The following is a 19,656-nucleotide window of genomic DNA, read 5'->3' as shown; positions in this document are numbered from 1 at the left end:
GCATTTGCTAATAAGCCTGCAACTGGTTCTGACCAGGAATTCCCTGGGGCCTAGGATGGTGGCTCCCAAAAGCTGAGCACTGGGTGCTAACTGACAACCCACTCAACCAAAAGACAGGGCTGGCTCTATGACCAGTCTAGGCATACTTATCAAGTGTGTACCGAGTGCTAGGCATGTGTGCATGTGTGCTGAAGAAAACAGACAAAGTCACGTCTTGTCATGGATTGCCTAGTGACTCCAGTCTTTTACCTGTAAGTCAGGCAGCTGGATCAAGTGATCTCTGTCAGGCACCAGGTTTGAACACTTTGCCAGGCATAAGATTTTGTATATAAACCTGTTGGACATTTTATTTAATTCTTACAAGGTCCCTATGACATCAAGACCAATAGTATCCTCATGTTTCAGGTCAGGAAATAAAAGATCCCAGGGTTCAAGGTCATATAAATGCACACAGCCAGATTTGAACTGAGCTCTCCTGCTCTCCAGTACAGGTTCATGACCCCAAAGCTAGGCTTGAATGTCTTTACCCCATCTTTGAGCTCCTGGATGACAGGGACAGTCTCTGACGCCTTTCTAAGTTCTCGAGGACCAACTCAAGGTCTGGCATGTGGTCAGCATCAGAGACTGTGTGCTAAATTTAACAGCAAAAGCAGCTTTTTTTCATTGGCCCTTGGCATTCCTGTCTTTAGGGTCTCAGCTCTGTCCTGATCTCTCCAGCCACCTTGGCTAAAGGGCTGTCATAACTCATGCTATATGTATTATCCAGGTCCTAGATCTCCAGAGTACTGGTGGCTGACAGCTCACAGCTGAGACTCTCCCTGGAACAAGCACTCAACCTCCACCAAGATTCTGCCCCGCCATGTTGAGCATCCCTTAGTATAGGACACAGTATTAGCTCGTTTGCCTCCTCAGTTAGGAAGGGCTCTCCAGCCCAGAGCTCCCAATGCTTCACTTAAAGTCACTGCTGAGACTGTTCAATCTGTGTAGTCCATATAATGTTACTTGTATGTGTATGTTCTCAGGGTTGACCATTTAGTATCGGATACCCAATCGATGTGCTCTTCCTTGGGGAAGACTATTTCTCCTTGAATAGTGTATTTGTGTAAGAGATTGGTCCTCGACCAGGTCCTATTTTGCATTCAAGGAAACATGGAACATTCAGTGATGTCTGGGGATTTTCTTTCATTCTCACAGGTTGGGAAGAGGAAAGGGTATGGGTGGATGCTGCTAACAGCTCAGCTCAGTGCCTCATAGCAGAGTTACCTGGTTAAAGATGGCTGTGTTGCTGAGGAGCCCCATCCTGTACCTGTCACTCAATGAATGTACCTGCTATAGGCAAAGTCACATAAAAAATGACATGAAGTCACTTATTTCAGACTGTCTTGTGACCTAGATTTCACTCCCATTTTATACTTGGGAGAACTAAGGTTCATAAGAAGTAATTTACCCAAGGCCTCAAAGGACAGGAAAGCCCAGCTTTCCATTTGACCCAGGAATGATGCCTTTCCCAGTCTCCCTATCCAGTTTTTTCCCTCCTGCTGGCAGCTTCTGAACAGCATGGCTGAACTACCCTTGAGTGTCTTGAATCACATGGAGTCCCATGCTTACCCAAATCTATTTACTGGCTTGCCACTTCCTCCAAGAAAGCTGGATGCATGCCTCCTACACCTACACTTTCTCATAGAATTATATATAAAAAAATCTGCACCTTGATAATGTCCTTACTGTGATTCTTTGCCCTCGTTCCATTTTCACTGTCACCAACAGTGATATTTTCACATTACCTTCAGCCTGACATGTTTTGTGCTGATAAAATCAGATAAAAACACAACATTAACTGTTAACACCGAGGAAGACAGAGCAAGGTCCCTGGTGAACTTGAGTTCCCTCTTTTCCCTTCTCAGAGCAGGTGCATTCAAACTGAGTCTTGAAGGCTGAGTAGGAGGAACCCAGACAGATGAGAAAGAGGCTGGCATTCAAGGCAAGGAAGAAAACATGTGCCCGGAGTGGATGCGTGAGAGAGCATGTCATGTCTGGGAGACTGCCAGGGGCTGAGGTGATGGACAGGAGTGTGGCTAGTATGTGCCAGGCTAATGAAGCTGGGCTCGCGCTGAAGACAATAGGAAGTTGCTGAAATGTCTTTAAAGGAAGTGGCATGCTTCTGTGGGCATTTTAGAGGGTCCAAATTGATGTTAGGGTAGAAGATGGACAGGCCAGGCTTATGCTACCACTTCTTAAAACAACAAACATTCATTCTCTCTTGGTTTCTGTGGGTCAACATTGCGGGAAAATTTAGTGGGTCATTCTGGCTGGGGATCTCTCCTGAGATTACAGGGAAGTTTTAGTCAGGGCTATAGTCATTTGAGACTAAAAGAGCCTTCTAAACTAACTTAGACATAAGTTCTTCCTGGCTGTTCTCACCATGTGGTCCTCTCTATGGTCTACTTGGGTGTCTTCATGACATGACAGCTGGTTTCCCCAGAAGTGAGTGATTCAAAACTAAGCAAGCATACCCAAACCACAGTCCTTTTATAGCCCAGTTGGAAAAGTATTGTATAATTCCTTTATGATTTCCAATTTTAGGAGCAACTGTCTAAGCCTACCACACACTGAAGCTAATATTCACCTCCTGAACGTGGAGATTAACAAAGAATTGATGGGACCTGGGCATGGTGGTACACCTCTGCAACCCAGCATTTGGGAGGCTGAGGCAGGAGAACAGGGAGTTTGAGACCATTGGAATACACAGAGAGTTCCAAGCCAGCTTTGGTCTACACTGTAAGACTATCTTGAAAAAGCTGAAACAGCAACAAACCAATGGTCTTAACAATGAAATCACCCAATAACCCTATATGATCTTTAAGAGTCAATCTGACACAGTGGTTAAGAACATAAATGAGAGAGTGCTGTGGGATGGTCTGTATGTCAAGTGTGTTGCTGATTGGTCAATAAATAAATCACTGATTGGCCAGTGGCCAGGCAGGAAGTATAGGCGGGACAAGGAGGAGAATAAAGCTGGGAAGTGGAAGGCTGAGTCAGAGACACTGCCAGCCGCCACGATGACAAACGGCATGTGAAGATGCCGGTAAGCCATGAACCACATGGCAAGGTATAGATTTATAGAAATGGATTAATTTAAGCTGTAAGAACAGTTAGCAAGAAGCCTGCCACAGCCATACAGTTTGTAAGCAATATAAGTCTCTGTGTTTACTAGGTTGGGTCTGAGCGGCTGTGGGACTGGCAGGTGAGAGAGATTTGTCCTGACTGTGGGCCAGGCAGGAAAACACTAGCTACAAGAGAGTCATAAACATTTAGGTCTAATACTGGCTCCTACATTTGCAAGTTTAATCAGGACACTTAATGTTTCTAGATCTCAATTTCCTACTCTATAAGATAGGGAAAAATTATAAAATAAAAGGAAGATGCTCCATTGGGTGACTGTGATAATTAAATATGATCAGGCATATAAAATATTGACACAGAATAGATACCCAATAAATATTACCTAGTTGCTGTAATGGAAGTGTGGATATTATCCTTCACAGGGTAGTATAGAGATTAAGAACACAGTTGTTGGTTTTTTTTTCCTGAGTTGGGATTCTGGCTTTACCACTTACTCATTAGCTATAAGAACAAGTCTAAGCCACTAAATCTGTTTCAACCTTGCTTTTCTTTTTTTTTATTTATTTTTTATTTTTTTTATTTTTTTATTATGTATACAGTGTTCTGCCTGCATGTCAGAAGAGGGCACCAGATCTCATTACAGATGGTTGTGAGCCACCATGTGGTTGCTGGGAATTGAACTCAGGACCTCTGGAAGAGCAGCCAGTGCTCTCAACCTCTGAGCCATCTCTCCAGCCCTCAACCTTGCTTTTCTGTAAAATGAAAATAAATAATAGCTAGTACCTGGTCACAAAGTAGGTGTTCAATAATTTTTTTATGAATAAGAGTTTGAGGGTGATACAGGACTGCGGTGACAAGATATGCCTCCCTCCCCCATTTCTCTCCCTCTTCCTCTCCCTCTCCCTCTTTACCCCTCTCTCTATCACACACACACACACACACACACACACACACACACACACACACACACAAAGAAACACACAGTGTGTATGTGTGTATGTGTGAGTGTTTGTCCATGTGTGCATGTGTACACACTCATACATATGGGGTAGGGATGCTGTACAAAACATGTGTTGTTGTGTCCTTTAGTTCTCTGGTTTTACCATCCCCTGTGGGTTGTTCTTGGTTACATTGTTTGCACTCTGTTCCACCTTAGCTTTGTTCAAGCACACATACTTCTTCAATCCTTGCTGCCTCAACCAAGAATATGTTTAATTGTCTTTGCACAGAAGAGTCTGGGGATTTGGTGGCAAGAGCAGGTGGGGACAGCCCCATGTCACACCACCTCAGAGCTGCTACATTACCTTAAATTGATTTTGCAAATGAAAGCTAAAAGCTAAGCAAAGGCAAACCATCCATTTTGCCTAAAGATGATTATAATGCTCTTTTATGGCCTCCTAAATGACAAAGCAATTTGTTACCTGCCTGCATCAACATTTGCTTATATTAGTGCCAGAGAGGCTTGATTTTTATTAGCCCCACGTTATCATTTTATGAAGTCACAGGGGCTCAGTAAAATTAGTGTGCAAATAGAATGCCCGTTTTGCCTTTCCCTGTGGTCAGCAGAAACGTAGAATGCAATTGAGTTGATACCAGGTCAGGGGAGGCATCCATAAAGTCAGCCTTCACTGAGGGCCTTGGTAATGTTATTCATTATTTCTGAACTGTTGGAAGACATGGGGCCAGTGTTAGGTATCATTTTTTTATGAAGCGTTTGGGGGTGGAGGTTAAAAAATTTTAAGTGGAAAGGAAATATAAATACTAAGACAGTAGTTCAATTTCCATCGGCAATAAAGAATGAAACCAGTCTCTTGTGTACATTGCAGATGGAACTGCAGCAGATGTAGGACTGTATAATGTTAGTGGATCCACAAGGCAGACAGGGTAGAGAAAGGGACTCAGGCTTGGAGCTAGGGCTGGACTGCTGGCAGCGTGACCTTGGCTGTATCCATTCCTTTTGTGGGTGTCAGATCTCTCAACTGTAAGATGGCATGAACACACCCAGTCTCATAAGACCACCATGAAGATTTACATGGAATAGCAGGTGCCTGAACTTATTGATGAGAAATATCTATAAAGTGTTTTCATTTATTAATTTAGCAACCAGTTCCTCGGTATCCATTCCAAACAGGCTCCTAAGGAAGACATTTACCAGTAGACATCATTTTCTCCTTGCAGTAGCTTATATTCTGTCCAAGAAATGTACAAGTGCTTAGCTCTTCTGAGACTATAAATATATTCTCTCCCCTCAAAGGTACCCAGCATAGAGCTGTACGCTATGCTTGCTGGTCACCCCACTGGACCAAATAAGCCACATACATTTAAGAAAATGTTTATATTACTTACTTACTTACTTAATTAATTAATTAATTTTAGACAGGGTTTCTCTATGTAGTTCTGACTCTCCTGAACTCACTATGTAGACCAGGCTGAATTTGAACTCACAGAGATCCACCTGCCTCTGCCTCCTGAGTGCTGGCATTAAAGGTGTGTGCCACCATGCCCAATTTTAGGACAACAGAATTAAATTTGCTTTCAATTTTCCTCTTTTTTTTAAATGTGTATGGGTATTTTGCCTGCATGTATGTCTGTGCACATGTGTGTGTAGTGCCTTCAGGATTCTGAAGAGGGCGTGGGATCCCCTAGAACTGGAATTACAACTAGTTGTGTGCCACCCTGTGGGTACTAAGAACCAAACCCAGATCCTCTAGAAGAGCACCCAGTGCTTTTAACTCATGATCCATCTCTCTACCTCAAGAGTTGATATTTTTATCTCTTGTGTCTGACATTGATGTATCTGTTGTGATGATGAACCACATTCAAAATGACCTTCCCCACCATTTTAAGAGAATACCTGTTAATTATTTCTGTGCCTTCTCCCTCCAGATTATCCTCTTAATATAGATAGGGCTCATTTAATCAAAATTTTCTCAATGTTTTCCTAAGTTTCCTTTGTTTGTTGTTCTGTTGTGCACCACTCAACCCTTCCTCCAATGGCTGAGTAACCCTTCTGCATTCATTTTAGGAAGGCTATTCTTACCTATTGTTTATAAGAATATGTATACATATGTATGTATATATATTATCTTTACATAATGGCTGAACTTTATTATACAGGCCAGATTTCTGTAACAACAGAATCTGACTCAGGTCCTATTTTCCTGCTTTTCTATATATCTAATAATTTTTATTATATGCTGAATATTACAAAATATATACATTGTTGAGTATCTGGATTTTATTCTCTTTCCTTCAAAAGAGTTGGGCAGTTAAGTTTCTTTTCCAAATTTGATTCTTTTCTGATGATTATAAAACCTTGCTAGGGTCTTTCTGGAGTCTTTTAGCCCTACCTGTAAGATACATCCCTTTTGAGTTCTCACTCTTCCTGTACGATCAAAAAAGATTTATTCTTTGCAATTAGCAGTTCAGATTTTGTCTTACTACTTCATGGAAGCTAGGAGGCAAAACAAAGAGAGTTGGGATATGGGGCCCTAGCCTTCAAAGGCACATCTTCAAAGACTCAATATTCCTCCACTAGGCCTTGCCTGCTAAAGGGTCTACAATCTTCCAGTGGTGGCTTAGGCCAGGGAATAAGTCTTCAACACACTCTAAACTCAAACTATAGCTTGAAGTTTCACTCTATATATGCACAGAGTTTGGGACCTAACGAAGACTCAAGAGGGCTCCTTATAGATTTCTGGAACTCTTTTTCTCTACTGGAATTCAGGAATCCTTTCCATAAACTGCTGCCTGCTAACCTTGAATCTCAGGGAGACTTCCACGGTGTGCTTAGGATATTGCACCCTGCTCTTCACTGTGTAATGGACCATCAGAAAAAGACAGGGCAACCATGGGGCATGCTTATTTGTCCCCTTTTCTCATGAGTAATCTGGTACTGGCCCTTGTATCTTATACAGCATCTAAAAGTAGTTGTTTATTATATTTTATTTCGTTTTACAGATTTGTTTGTTTGCATTTTTCTTTTTTTTCCCCAATGCTAGGAGTCAAACCCAGACCCTTATATGTACTAGACCAGGTTTCTACCATTAAGCTACCCCTGAAGACCTAGTTTTCTAGGTGTTCAATGTAAAAGGATCTTTATCACCACCAAAACAAAAACCTGAATTCTAATCTCATCTGCTAGCACCTATTAACTGTATGACCTTGAACAATTATATCATTTCAATGAACTTCAATTTCTGCCTCTATAAGAGGAGTATGAGCTACATGTTGCTCTAAAGATTATGAATATAGGTATATAAAATGTATCTGTCACAAAAGGGGTTAATGAAGTAATGGATGCTACTTTTACTATTATAAATAGCTACCTTTTTATTCTATCATTTACTAGATGTTTGCTAGTACTATGTGGTATGTAGCCTTGTTTCATTATCACAATCAAATTAAACAGATATTATTCTCCTCATTTATAGTTAAGAATACTGAAACTCAGAAAGATGTACAACTGCCTATGTACACAGTCAGTGGCTTTGGGGTTCAACTTCACTGACAGCTTCCTCAGATGGTTGTAAATATTACATATTAATATAATATTCTAAGTTATACAAAGAAAAGGGAATGTAGTCATTTAATATTAAATAGAGGTATGATTAGTCAACAATGGCTGATCCTTAATGATTCTAACCCAATGATTAAAAAAGAAATAAAAGGAAAGCATCCATCTAGCCTCTTCCTTAGCTGTCTCCTTTCCACATACCAACTTCTAGTCTCAGCTTGCTTTCCATGGTGACCTCCCACTTGTTTCTTTCAGAAAATCTCCGAGAAGGAACAGAAAAGAAGGTGATATTCATCACAGGACGGGTCCACCCAGGGGAAACGCCATCTTCTTTTGTGTGCCAAGGTAAGCTCGGGGTCTCACGGGTGTCCTGTGCCTGCTAGATATGTATGTGGGTAGAAGGGTTACAGATTGGAAATGTTGACTACTAACTCACTTAATTCAATCATTTACTTAACAACTTTTAAAATACCTACTATGAGCAAGGAAGTGCACTTGGCCTGAGATAACCAAAGGTAATATAATTTCTCTGCTTTAGTCTATTTCTTTATTCAGTGTAATTTAGAGTAATTGCATTTATATTTATTGTCAAATACTTCATTTATATAAGGGAATTAAGCAGCTATCATCATGAACATAGATACATTCAATAAAGAAGATATAAATAGCACAGAGTGTCCAGGCACCCAGCAGTTTAAGAAGCAGTTAACCCACTCCTTTCCAATTGCAGACATTAGCCACTTACTTCCAATTCTTTGAACCATCCTCCCTCTCTCCCTCCCTCCCACAGACCATGACCTTGATTTTTGTGTTTTGTCATTTTCATCTTTAAGTTTAACTATATTTGTAAACATCTTTAAACAATGTATGTTTTAGTTTTTCCTGTTCTTGCACTTTGCACCAATATCATCGTTCTATATGCACCGAGGCTTGCTTTCCACTTGGTATCCATGTGGGTGAGTAGTGCTCCAGTTTGCATGCTTTCCCTCACTGTATTATAGTCCATGTCTGTCTGTAACTCAATTTACTTATCTATTCTCCTGATGGTGATCAATTAAGTTGTTTACAATTTGTTTCTTCAAAACAATGCTATTCCAAACATTCTTACACTGTAATGTGTATGTGACCTGTGTGTACATGTAAATTCTTTCCTAGGGTTAACAACATGGAGATACAATTGTTGGGTCATAAGCTATGTGCATTCTCAGCTTCATTAGGTCCCCCAAATTTTTCTAAGGAATATTTAACTTTATGGTGCAACCAGCCACATGTGAGTTCTTACTGTCTCACGCTCTTGCTAATATTTTATTTTTTCCTCAAAGCACTGGGGATTCAACCCAAGACCTCATACATGCTAGACAAACTACCACTTAGCTATAACCCTAGCCCTTTAAAAGAAAGTTTTAGTTTGAGAAAGGACCTCTTTAAGTTGCCTGGATTGGCCCTGAACTCACTAGTTAGCCCAATCAGTTCTCCAACTTGCAATCCTTTAGGCTCAGCATAGGGAGTAGCTGTGATTATAGGCATGTGCCACCACGCCCAGCCATGATTTGTACCTATCATGCAAAGTAGTATGATATTGTACATGTACCAAATACTATTCCAGGAATTTATGAATTTTAATTATAGTTTATTTTAATTATATTAATCTTCTATGTCACAGAAACTAATATTAGCTATGTTTTGACATATGAGAAAGACTGAAATTTGAAGAAACAATTTGTCTCATTTCAATCTCAAGATGACCATGTGCTAAGAGGGGTTTGAGAGAGCTTCTGAAGGTTACACAGCTCAAGGGCATCGTGATACAGTACAAGTATACAAAGATTTGGAATCAGACAATGCTGAGGTCAAATACTGGCTAGACCACCTCCTTGCTGCATCACATCAGTTCCCTCAAATGTAAAATGAGGCTAACAGAACTACCCAGGAAGGCATTAGGAAGCTGGCAGGAGATAAATGTAAACACAACACCTAGTCCTATGCCTAGCATATAGCAGGCTCTTGACAGATGCCACCTCCGTCCCCATGGGAACCCGAGAAGATGAAGTAGTAATCTACTTTGCAAACTCTCAAGCACTGTGCATATAAATAAGGGTTTCATTTTTCTGGTCCCATTCTTCCCATGCTGTTTAGGCACAACTGTCTCCCTCTCTTTGTCAGCTGATGAGACCAAGTCTCAGGGAGAGGATGTGATCGGCACAGAGTCCAGCAGCTTGTCAGCTGCATGGCTGGGCCCCAGTCACTACAGCTGATTCCTTCACACTCTCATTTCTGGCCCCCAGCACTGTCCTTGCAATAACCTTTCCCAGGCTCTCCTGGGTCCGCCTGCCCCTTTACTCGAAGCCATCTGTCAGTTACTAAACTTGGCAACAGCTCTGTTCTCCCAGCTGATTGAATGTAACTGCTTTGCCCTTGTTTTCAAAAAGGCAGTAAGTCTTGGCATCTAGATTTTCATCTCTAGGAAGCCAAACCCCTGTGCTCACCATGTCTGTAAGCAGTACAGAGGGTCAGCATCCCATTGTACAGATGAGGATCTCGGGTGCTCCCGTTTCCTGAACAGTGATCTTGGATGGTGCTAACTTGATGCCTCAGTGCTGTCCTAAAGGCTTCCAGATACATATTTACTCCTTGGTAGAATTTCTGAATGCCTGCTCACTACTTTCTCAAGGTACGCTCCAGCCTCATGGTAGAATCCACAGCCCACCATGATCTCACTCTTGCCAAGCTCTCTGATATTACCCCAATTACAACTCAGTCCCACACAGATTAATCTCAGAGGGGCAATCTTCTATCACCTAGTTCTTGTCCTTACCACTCCCTCTGCCTTGGAGGTCACTTCTTGACACTTTGCAATGTTTCCTGTCTTCTAAGGTTTATTTGAAGTGTCCCACCATAGACCTCTATAACCCACTCCCTCCAGTCCTCTGCTTTTTGCTTACATTGAAAATCTGAAGATTAACATCATCAATAAAGACCTTTACTACGCTGACTTGTTATGTGATCTATGTACATTTGTCCTTTCCATTCAAGCATGATCTACTTAAGGTTTAGGACTGGCTGTCCAGTGGACACTTTCCACATCTGGAAAACAGGGTTATCTTGTTCATTATCTGGGTCTGTTGTGAGGGACAAAGGCTGTGTTGGCTCTGGGTTGCTAAAACTGAATTTAGAAAGAGAAGGCTCAAGGTCACACAGCCAGCAAGTAGGAGAGAGGGGACTTGAGCTCGAGTCTAGCCAGATCCCCAGTCTGTGCCCTGTCCCACCCTGGGCTGAGAAATGCTAGAAGGTCAAGTTTTGTACCTGGAAGAACACAGAGTTCTGACCACCCCACTTGATGTGCACTTTCCAGGTAGAGATGTGAAGGCTCTGAGAAAGTAAGGTGGCTTACTGAAAATGGAATCCACTTCCCTGTTTAGCTCCCTGTCTTTCCCTATCTCAGCATCTGTCCTTTGAGACATATAGCAATTCATCTTTCCTTGAGGCAGCACAAGGCAGGCACCATTACCCATGCTTTTCTGCCTACTTTGGGTTTGTATTCCGTGGGGACAGCCTGAGCCAAGCCCCATAGGGCAAAGCTTTATAGTAGTTAGAGCCTGAGGCTTAGTCCCTTTCTCCAGCCCCCCTGGCTCTGGGGAAGTACAGGTCTGAGGCCTAGGGGGTAGGGTGGTAGGGAATGGTGACAGTGACCTTGAGCAGGAAACAGGCCTGGAAAGCCTGGTTGTCTCCATCTGGCTAGGACCATAGTTCTCACTGCCGAGCTGCTAGTGCACCTGCTTCTGGGAGTATAGCGGAGTTCTGTCATCACAGGTATCTGGAAGAGGTGGTATTAAGGATGGCAGGATTTAATTTTTTGAAGACTGCTTGGTTGTGGAAAGCAGAATCTAGGCCACTCTTCCATCACCCCACTTCACTGTGGCCCCTGTGAGACCAGACTAATTTCATTCTCTAGTTAGGATAATTTGAGAGAACAAAGGAGCTCTCACGCTGCTCTATGGCAGGGTATGTGAAGCCTTAGTCTCTTCATAGACAGAGAGATTGGATCCCAGCACCTCCACTTTTTACCCCGTGACTTTGGGAATGTCACAGAACCTCCCTGCACCGCAGTTCCTTTACCTCAAAGAGAAACAGTAGGAATTCTGCCGCATGGGGGTTGTTATAAAGACAGAAGGAGCTAACAGCCACAGCCATGTAGAACAGTGTCTGGAACATAGTGATGAGGAAATGTCAGCAGTGGTGAGGTGGGAAGCCAAAGAGGCCACTTTGCAGGCCCCAAACTCTCAATGAAGCATTTCCTGCCTGGCTTTTCTGCCCCTCACTATGAACCTTCCCTCAGTGGCTCTGGTGCTCTGTGACCTGCTCTGCCTTGCTGCCTTGGGGAAGCCCTGAGCTGGGTCCTCCTCACCTGGAATCTCCACTGCAAGTTGGAAATTTGACCAGAATCTAGATCTTGGTCTCTGACCTCTGGGCAAAGGAGTGCCTCTCTGAAACTCCCCAAGGCCCTTGTATTTTCTCAATTCAAAATGAAATCTCCCTCTGAGGTGCACTCTGTCCTCTTCAGACTCTCTTATTGAACTGATTAGCTCACCTTTGTGGATTGCTTCTTCCAGGAAGGCATGCCTCACTCAGGAGGGCAGCAGGCATGGCTGAGGTTTGGAATTCAACAGGCCTGGTTTGAGTCCTAATACTTCTGTCTGCCCATTTGAGTACCTTCAGCAAGGCTTTGGCTCTCTGAGCCTCTGTATCCTCATCTCAAAAATGGTGTAATAATATCCTGTGTGAAGATCCCTACAGTTTGGCAGCTATTCCTGTGTCCTGGAGAAGTGAATGGACACACTGAACATTGCCAGGCAAGTTAGTGGAGAGATGGTCTCCTTCCCTGCCTGGATCCTTCCTACCGAAGTGCCCTCCACCTAAGGACTAGTGTGTGTGTGTGTGTGTGTGTGTGTGTGTGTGTGTGTGTGTGTGTGTGTCTGTGTGTGTGTGTGTGTAAATGAAGAACTGGTCTTCTCAGGGAGTCACTCCCCAGGATTACTTTGTCAGGAAGAATTGAGAAGGGAAGAGTTCTTGCGCAATGCACATCTGTGTGTGGACGCACAAGTGCATGCACATGCTGTCACACCACCATTTCATAGTCACCAATACCGCCAGCCATCAAGATCCAGCAGCACCTAAAGTTTCCACTATTTGTCCCTCCCTCCCCAACTCTGCTTTGATTCCCACATCTGTTCCTCTTTGATTCTTCCTCTTCTCCGTCTATGGTCCAATCAGCCTTACATCACAAGTGAAAAGGAGCTTTTCACTTTATATCTGTGAAATGGGCAGAGCCCAGCATGGAGGCAGAAGAATTAAATTCTGTGAACCCTATGATTCCATCATTTGAAAACATTGGGCTTGGCTGAGGGCAGTAAGAGTCTAACACAGTCAGGGGAGGCCTGGAGTGACTACAGTTGTACGTGTGGTAACCTGGGCCCAGCACATGCCTCTGCTGCTGTGCTGTGGATCTGGGCTCCTCTCATTCCAGGATGCCACCTCTGAACAGAGAACAGAAACAACGAACCTCACCCAGAACTCTCTGGAGAGGAAATCATTCCCACAGATGCAAAACATTCTCTAAAGTACATGTGAGCAATCTTCTAGTTCTTTCCATCTTGCCTGAACAGAAAAAGCACTGCTTTGAAGCCAGCAGAACTAGGTCTAGATCCCATCTAGGCCCCCATGAGTGATGTCAGCTAGTGATGTCACACTCTGACTTTGTTTCCTTGCCTGTAAAATGGAGCCAGAAGCACTGCAAATCAGTCCAAATACTAAGTATACAGTTGCTATTGAGGCTCTGACTTCAATCGTTTCATATTCATCTATTAAATACCATTGCTGTACCAGGCGCCAAGGCCCTGAGATATGACAGAAGCAAACAGATCAGTCTTCCTTTCCTGGAGCCTTGGACCCGAAGGAAGGCAGACACAGCACACACAAACCTTGATCCCTCAAACTCACAGGCTCAGCAAAGTTTCCTTTCCGTATTCTTCTAGACTCAGTTTCTATTTTGAGGTCATATTCTTTTAGTCTGATGGCTTCATCTCAGGCATTTCCTACAGGGTTGTTGGATTAGAGCCGATATCTTGACAGCCTCATTTCCCCTGCACTGGAGGCATCCTCATGATTCTCCAGGGCCCTTGTTGGTCAGCCATGGGTCAGGTCCTGGCTCCTCATTGCCAGGTGCTTTATATCTATGAGCTCTACTCTGCACATCTGCCCCTCCTGGCTGCCAGAGCATACTGTATGTAGCCAGGAGCACTCTCCAAAACCCAGAATTGACCTGTGTCTTCCTAGCTTTAATTCCTATAGTGATTCTCTAGTGGTTTTTGTTTATATATCACATATAAAATAATATATGGTATATATTATGATATGTATACATACATGCATACATACGTATATAGCCTTGCTTGCTTCTCCTATTTGTCCTTCACATTTCTCCTCCCTTCCCACCACCTATGAATACATCATTGAAAGCCATGATTAAAACAACACATGTACATGCTTACTCCATGTGCGAGACACTTGGTTTGTATCAACTCATAGACTTTGTAGTATCCCTAATAATGATCACTCTCTCATTTTTAACTTCTGGGGAAACTGAGGAGTGGAGAGAGTAAGGCCACACAACAAATGAATGGTTCCTAAGAAGGAAGAAAACCTGGAGACTACAGTTTCCCACTGTACTTTAAGCCCCGAAGTAAAGCCCTTGATGAAGAACTGTGTACTGCCAAGGAGGCCATCTTCTTTTTTGCCACTGAGACTTGGCGTAAGCATTCCTCTGCCTGGTTACCTTCCTGATACCTTTCATCTTGCTCACCCACCTTGCTGGCCTTTTCCCCAAGATCCTTTCTCACGCCTGTCCCTACCAGCCTTGGTTGAGTTAATAGCATTGTGTGGGTTCTAATGACTCTGTGCAGCTCTCATTAGGACCTTGCCTGGTAAGTGTGGATTCGCTGTCTTATTGTGCATGACTTCACTGCAATAACACTGTATTTGTCTTAGAATGCCCAGTTTGCAGGGTGAGTGGCTGTCAGTTCAACTAACCTTAGGCTTTGTTGGAGATGATCCATCAATAAGCATTTCTTCTCTCTCTTTCTTAAAAAATATTTAGTTTTACTAATTAAAATTCTGTGTACTTGTGTGTATCTGTGGGGGCATGTGCACGTGAGTGAAGGTACCCATGGAAGCCAGGGGCATCAAATACCCCTAGCTTTAGAATTGCAGGCAGTGTATGAGTCACCTGATGTGGGTGCTGGAAACCAAACTTGGCTCCTCTGCAAGAGCAATATGTGCCCTTAATGGCTGAGCCATCTCTCCAGCCCCATCAATAGCACTTCTTCAGTACCTGCTGTGGGCCCAGTCCTGAGCCAAGCATTCTAGAAGAAATAAGGACAATGGAGATAAGGTTTGATTGAATATAAGGTTGGTCTGGCAAAGCTCATCCTGGTCAACTGGAGAATGACATCAGGCAGGAATCTCTACATCTAACTTTGATTTTAGATCTTCAGCCACTTTCTCTGCCTTCCTTCCCTTCCTGTTGTCCTGTTTGCCCCAGTCTTGAAGATACATGCTTAAAGAAAAAGACATGACAAAATCATGGCTGTACCAAAGACTGGTGTCATGGGGGCTATTGGTGTCTCCCAGCAAGGTGGAGGCTATCCCCACCTCACTTGACAGATTAGGTATCATCCTTCCATTGTAAAATGAGAAAACTGGTCAGAGCAAGCTCTGAACACTTTCAGCCAGTAATCAACCAAGACTCAAATCTAAATCCCCAGGTCTTTTCTGCTTCCTGGATCCCTCTGCTCTCTCCATCCATGCAATGCTTTTGACTATGCACAGGCATGACATTGCCTCTTCATGATTGCTGTCTCCTATGTTCCTTCTCACTATGCTTCACTTCCTGCTACCTTACCTTTCTGAGGTGGCCCTCTAGCCAGAACCTCCTCAGCCATTCTTGGTGTCATCAAACCTCTGGGCACCTTAGCTTAGTCCCTCTTCTATAAACCTTCCTACAAAGCCATAAACACAGAGAGATCTAATGATTCGTTCTGCTCTTCTCAGAAGACAAGTCAGGGTCTGGGGAGAGGGGTTGGGCAATACATTGCTTGCCTTGCAAGCACAAGGACCTGAGATTGACTCCTAGCATATGTGGAGGTGGGCGCAGGGATAGAAAGACTGGCGGGTGGGAAAGGTTCTTGTTCAGTTAACTCTGACTTTGAGCTAAGTGATAAGGCTAAAATTTACCCTCTCATTGCCCCAAATCCACCTGGGAAAGTGAGCTCTGGATAGCTATAGTCTGTCTGGCTTTGTTTTTCCTCATTCTTTTATTAGGTGCCTAATTGGCAGCCCAATTAATCTGCTCATCTGTGAAGGAGGTGAGTGCCTCCATTTCCAGAAGCCATTCTCTGAGGCAGCATGGCTCAGCCCTGAGTGCCGGCTGGCTCCTTGATGGAGAGCTGCCCAGGGAGCCAGGGTCAATTAGCGGACAGATTAAGCAATTATTAGCCCCTAACAAGGGCGCCTGGCATCATTACCCTGCCTGTTTATTGGCAAACTGCAACTCTAATATGAGGACCAACAAATAAATTAGGGCATCTGGTCCACTGCCGCGTCAGCCGAGAAGTAAATGATGTCCAACTGGCCCTGGGCTGCCCATGGATTCTCAGCCTGGCATAATGAAAAGCCTGAGATGTCCCTTGCTGGTCACAGCAGCTTTGGAATGAACTCTGAAGTGATTTATCATTCCAAGAGCTAAGTTTCTGCTGCTGAGCACATTATTGTTCTTAGTTACCCTGCTGTCTTCCTCATGCCTGTCTATCAAGACCTGCAAGGGCCCAGTTTAAAGGCTTCCTCTCTTCCAGTGAGAAACAAGTCCCCTCTGCATTTGGGAGACTCTCCTACCACTTTATGGCATACACCAATTTCATGAAATGTTAAGAGTAGTATTTTGACTATATGTTTAGGTCTTCAGTGAAGAAAGAGGTACATGGAACAGAAGAGAGGGGCAGGACTGAGACCAGTTTATGTCCCCCAAACTCTTTCCTATGAATAGATGCAGAGCATCACCAGAAGGATACTAGAGGGCATACTTCAGGAAGGTCCCTATGGTTATGTGATGAGGGCAACCTCTTGAATTTGTTGCTGCCATCCAGGACCACCAAAGCCCAACTCAAATGCTTGGAAACCCTCTCTACTCCATCTGCATGAAGTGCTTTTCCCCTCTTGTCCCTAGGCCTCAATGCTATGTTTTGAGCTACCTTCTCTTAGAAACAAGGATATATTTGGACAATCCATTGGGAAACACCTAGTCATATATCCAAATATCCATAATTATATATGACAGTAGCTGATGACAGAGGCCAAAAGTCACTGGCCCTCTTGTCATTTTATGGACTAAGGAAAATGTGCCCTCTCCTTTTGAAACAGTTTGAGGCTAATCCAGGCATGTCTCTCTCCCTAGGGATCATTGACTTCCTTGTAAGTCAGCATCCAATTGCCCGTGTCCTGCGAGAACACTTGGTCTTCAAGATTGCACCAATGCTCAACCCTGATGGAGTCTACCTAGGCAACTACAGGTGAGGGGCTGGGGACAATGCTCAGAAGCAGGAAGTGACAGGATGGAGGTATGAAAACAAGAAGGAGCCAATAAACTTGAGAAAGAGTTTATAGACTAACCATTAAAGGAATTATTAGAGAAATTTAAAGATTAGAGAACATTTTACTCAACCTCCTGAGTGCAGCTAATGTCCTTGGCCATTTATAGACAAAGCAAAGTCACTTGCTGGAGTTTTCTGAACAGACTGATAATTAAGAACCAGGAAAACTAATATTAATTTTAGCACCTCCTTCCTCCATGATCTTGAGGGATTCACTTTTCCTCTTTGATGCTCAATTTCTCTTCTATAAGAGACAGTAATTCCCCAGCAGGGCAGTAGTGTCAGAAGGAATGATGAGGAGAAATGTGTTTTGCAGAATCTTAGATGATGGTTATAATGTTCCCTGATCTGTTGCTGTGTTCCTCCTGGAAGATCATTAATGAGGGAGAATAGCAGCCCAGATCATGTGGACAGTACTTGTCTTAGGCTGCCTCACTCCTGCTCATGTGCCATATCTTGAATGTTCTTTCTCCTGTCGTAGAACCATCATTTACAGCCTAAAATTCCACTGCCCAGGGGATCATCTGCCAAAAGAACACTGAGTTCTCAGAGATAGACAGTCTTATTACCCTTATTTCACAGCTGAGGAAACTGACTTGCCCAAAGCCACATAGCAGTAGATAATTGACTGTCTAACTTCACTGCCCAAATGGTATGACTTTATATTTGATCAAGCCCATCACCTTCAAGACAACACCAACCTCCCCAATCTTTGCATGCAAGGCTTTGTGTGACCTGGTGCCTGTGTCTGCACTGACTTTAGTCTGCCCCACTCTCTTTTCTCCCAGAGATGTGTCTCTGACTTCTCCAAGCAAAGCCTGTTGCCATAGACAAGCATGTTGGCTCCTGCTACTTTTCTTTTATGACCGGGGCCTCTTTGTAGAATCATCTCATACCTCATTTGCCAGTTAACTCTCTTGGCAACTCAGCTCATGTCTGTCTTCTAGAAATCATTTCCCTAAACACCCAAAAGAAGTGGCAACTCCCTTCTGCTTCTCACAGGCCTGGTTATCTAAAAAGGAACAGGAAGTCACTCAGTCATGGGAATTCATTACTACAGTTTTGGAAGGTGTTCGTAAATCCCATTGAACTTCAGGTCACCAGAAGACAGGGCAGCCTTTGCATCCTCACTATCTAGCAGCAGGAATTAGCAAATAATAGATACTCAGAAAGTGATGAATGTAAGTGAATGAAAGGAATGGCTTTGATGAAGACAAAAGAAAATAGATCAGACTTCCAAGGCCCTTGATTGAGTTCAGATATAAGATCTCCGTACAACCAGCTAGAAAGATTTTACAGAAGACCACTTTACTACTCTCTAAAACCATGGAAATTGGGTCCAGAGGGGCTCTCTGGCACCCCTGGGTCTAAGAGAGACCCATGGGATGCATGAAGCCTTCATTAAAGTCAATTTTGCTTCTTCTCTTAATTGGCTAGAGTGATGGCTCATTAGCATCTGCAGGTTTTACGGCTTGTTGCAGGCCCAAGAGTAATCCCATTCTACCTTCCCCAGACAGAGTGTGCGGTTAGGGATAATAGTGGTGGAAAGACCATTTGATTTATGTTAACAGTTCTGTTTAATTACAAGAGCTGCAGTGGCCAGAGAGAGGTCAGTTCTGCCACTCCACATGCTTATTTATGTCATCATCTGCTGTCCAGAGAAGGGCTAGCTGGAAATAAGTCTATGACCTTGGTCAACATGGCTCCTTTCTCTCTGCTTCATATGGCCAGGAAATAGGAAGGGGAATTAGATGTTTTCAATACATCTTCAAGGTTCAGACTTTGTGACTGGGGGCAGGTAGCTCCAACCCTCAGAAATGATTTCATGGTGAAGTTTCAACTCCCAACATTCTCCCAGTAAGAAAATATGATTCTTTCTCATTATGAGAGTTGCAAAAAGTCTCTAACCACAGCATTAATCCTGTTATTAAAACAGATCTGAGTAGCCAGAAGTAGCCTATCAATCATGAGAATTCATTTCTACAGCTTTGGAGTGTAGGAAAGATAGTAATAAAGACTCAGAATGCCTAGTTTCAAAATGCTTTAGAAGTCCCCATGCCGGTTTCTCCCATGCCAGTTCCTCCTCCCAAGCTCTCTCTGCAGCCGTATTTCTTGGGTTTGCCATGGCTCTCTAAGATCTATGGCAGGAAAGATAATCTGGAGTTCAAATAAGTTTGGAAAATGCTGAACTAAATGAAGTTAAACATAGCTTTCACAATAAGACTTTTCAGAACGTTGCATATGGTCATGAATACAAGCAGTCCCAAAAGAGAAATGCAGACCTCAATGTTTCTAAAAGGTAAGTGCCACAGTCCA

The 19,656-nt window shown here is 43.3% G+C and overlaps 1 protein-coding gene across 14 annotated transcripts in view; it reads left to right on the top strand.

The window, feature by feature from the left end:
* LOC128096663 (BEN domain-containing protein 5) overlaps positions 1-19,656 on the top strand; it is a 1,178,660-nt gene that overhangs the window by 1,042,555 nt on the left and 116,449 nt on the right. For all 14 annotated transcript variants that reach the window (XM_052716519.1, XM_052716506.1, XM_052716509.1 and 11 more), the window contains 2 exons: positions 7,895-7,984; positions 17,145-17,259. In XM_052716519.1, coding sequence (XP_052572479.1) covers positions 7,895-7,984; positions 17,145-17,259 — 205 coding nt within the window. The remainder of the gene's footprint in view (positions 1-7,894; positions 7,985-17,144; positions 17,260-19,656) is intronic.

This window comes from Peromyscus californicus, unplaced genomic scaffold (assembly GCF_007827085.1).
Source record: "Peromyscus californicus insignis strain IS unplaced genomic scaffold, ASM782708v3 Scaffold_5__1_contigs__length_169319896, whole genome shotgun sequence".
In the NCBI taxonomy this organism is placed as follows: Eukaryota; Metazoa; Chordata; class Mammalia; order Rodentia; family Cricetidae; genus Peromyscus; species Peromyscus californicus.
This window is presented reverse-complemented; position numbering and strand designations above follow the sequence as displayed.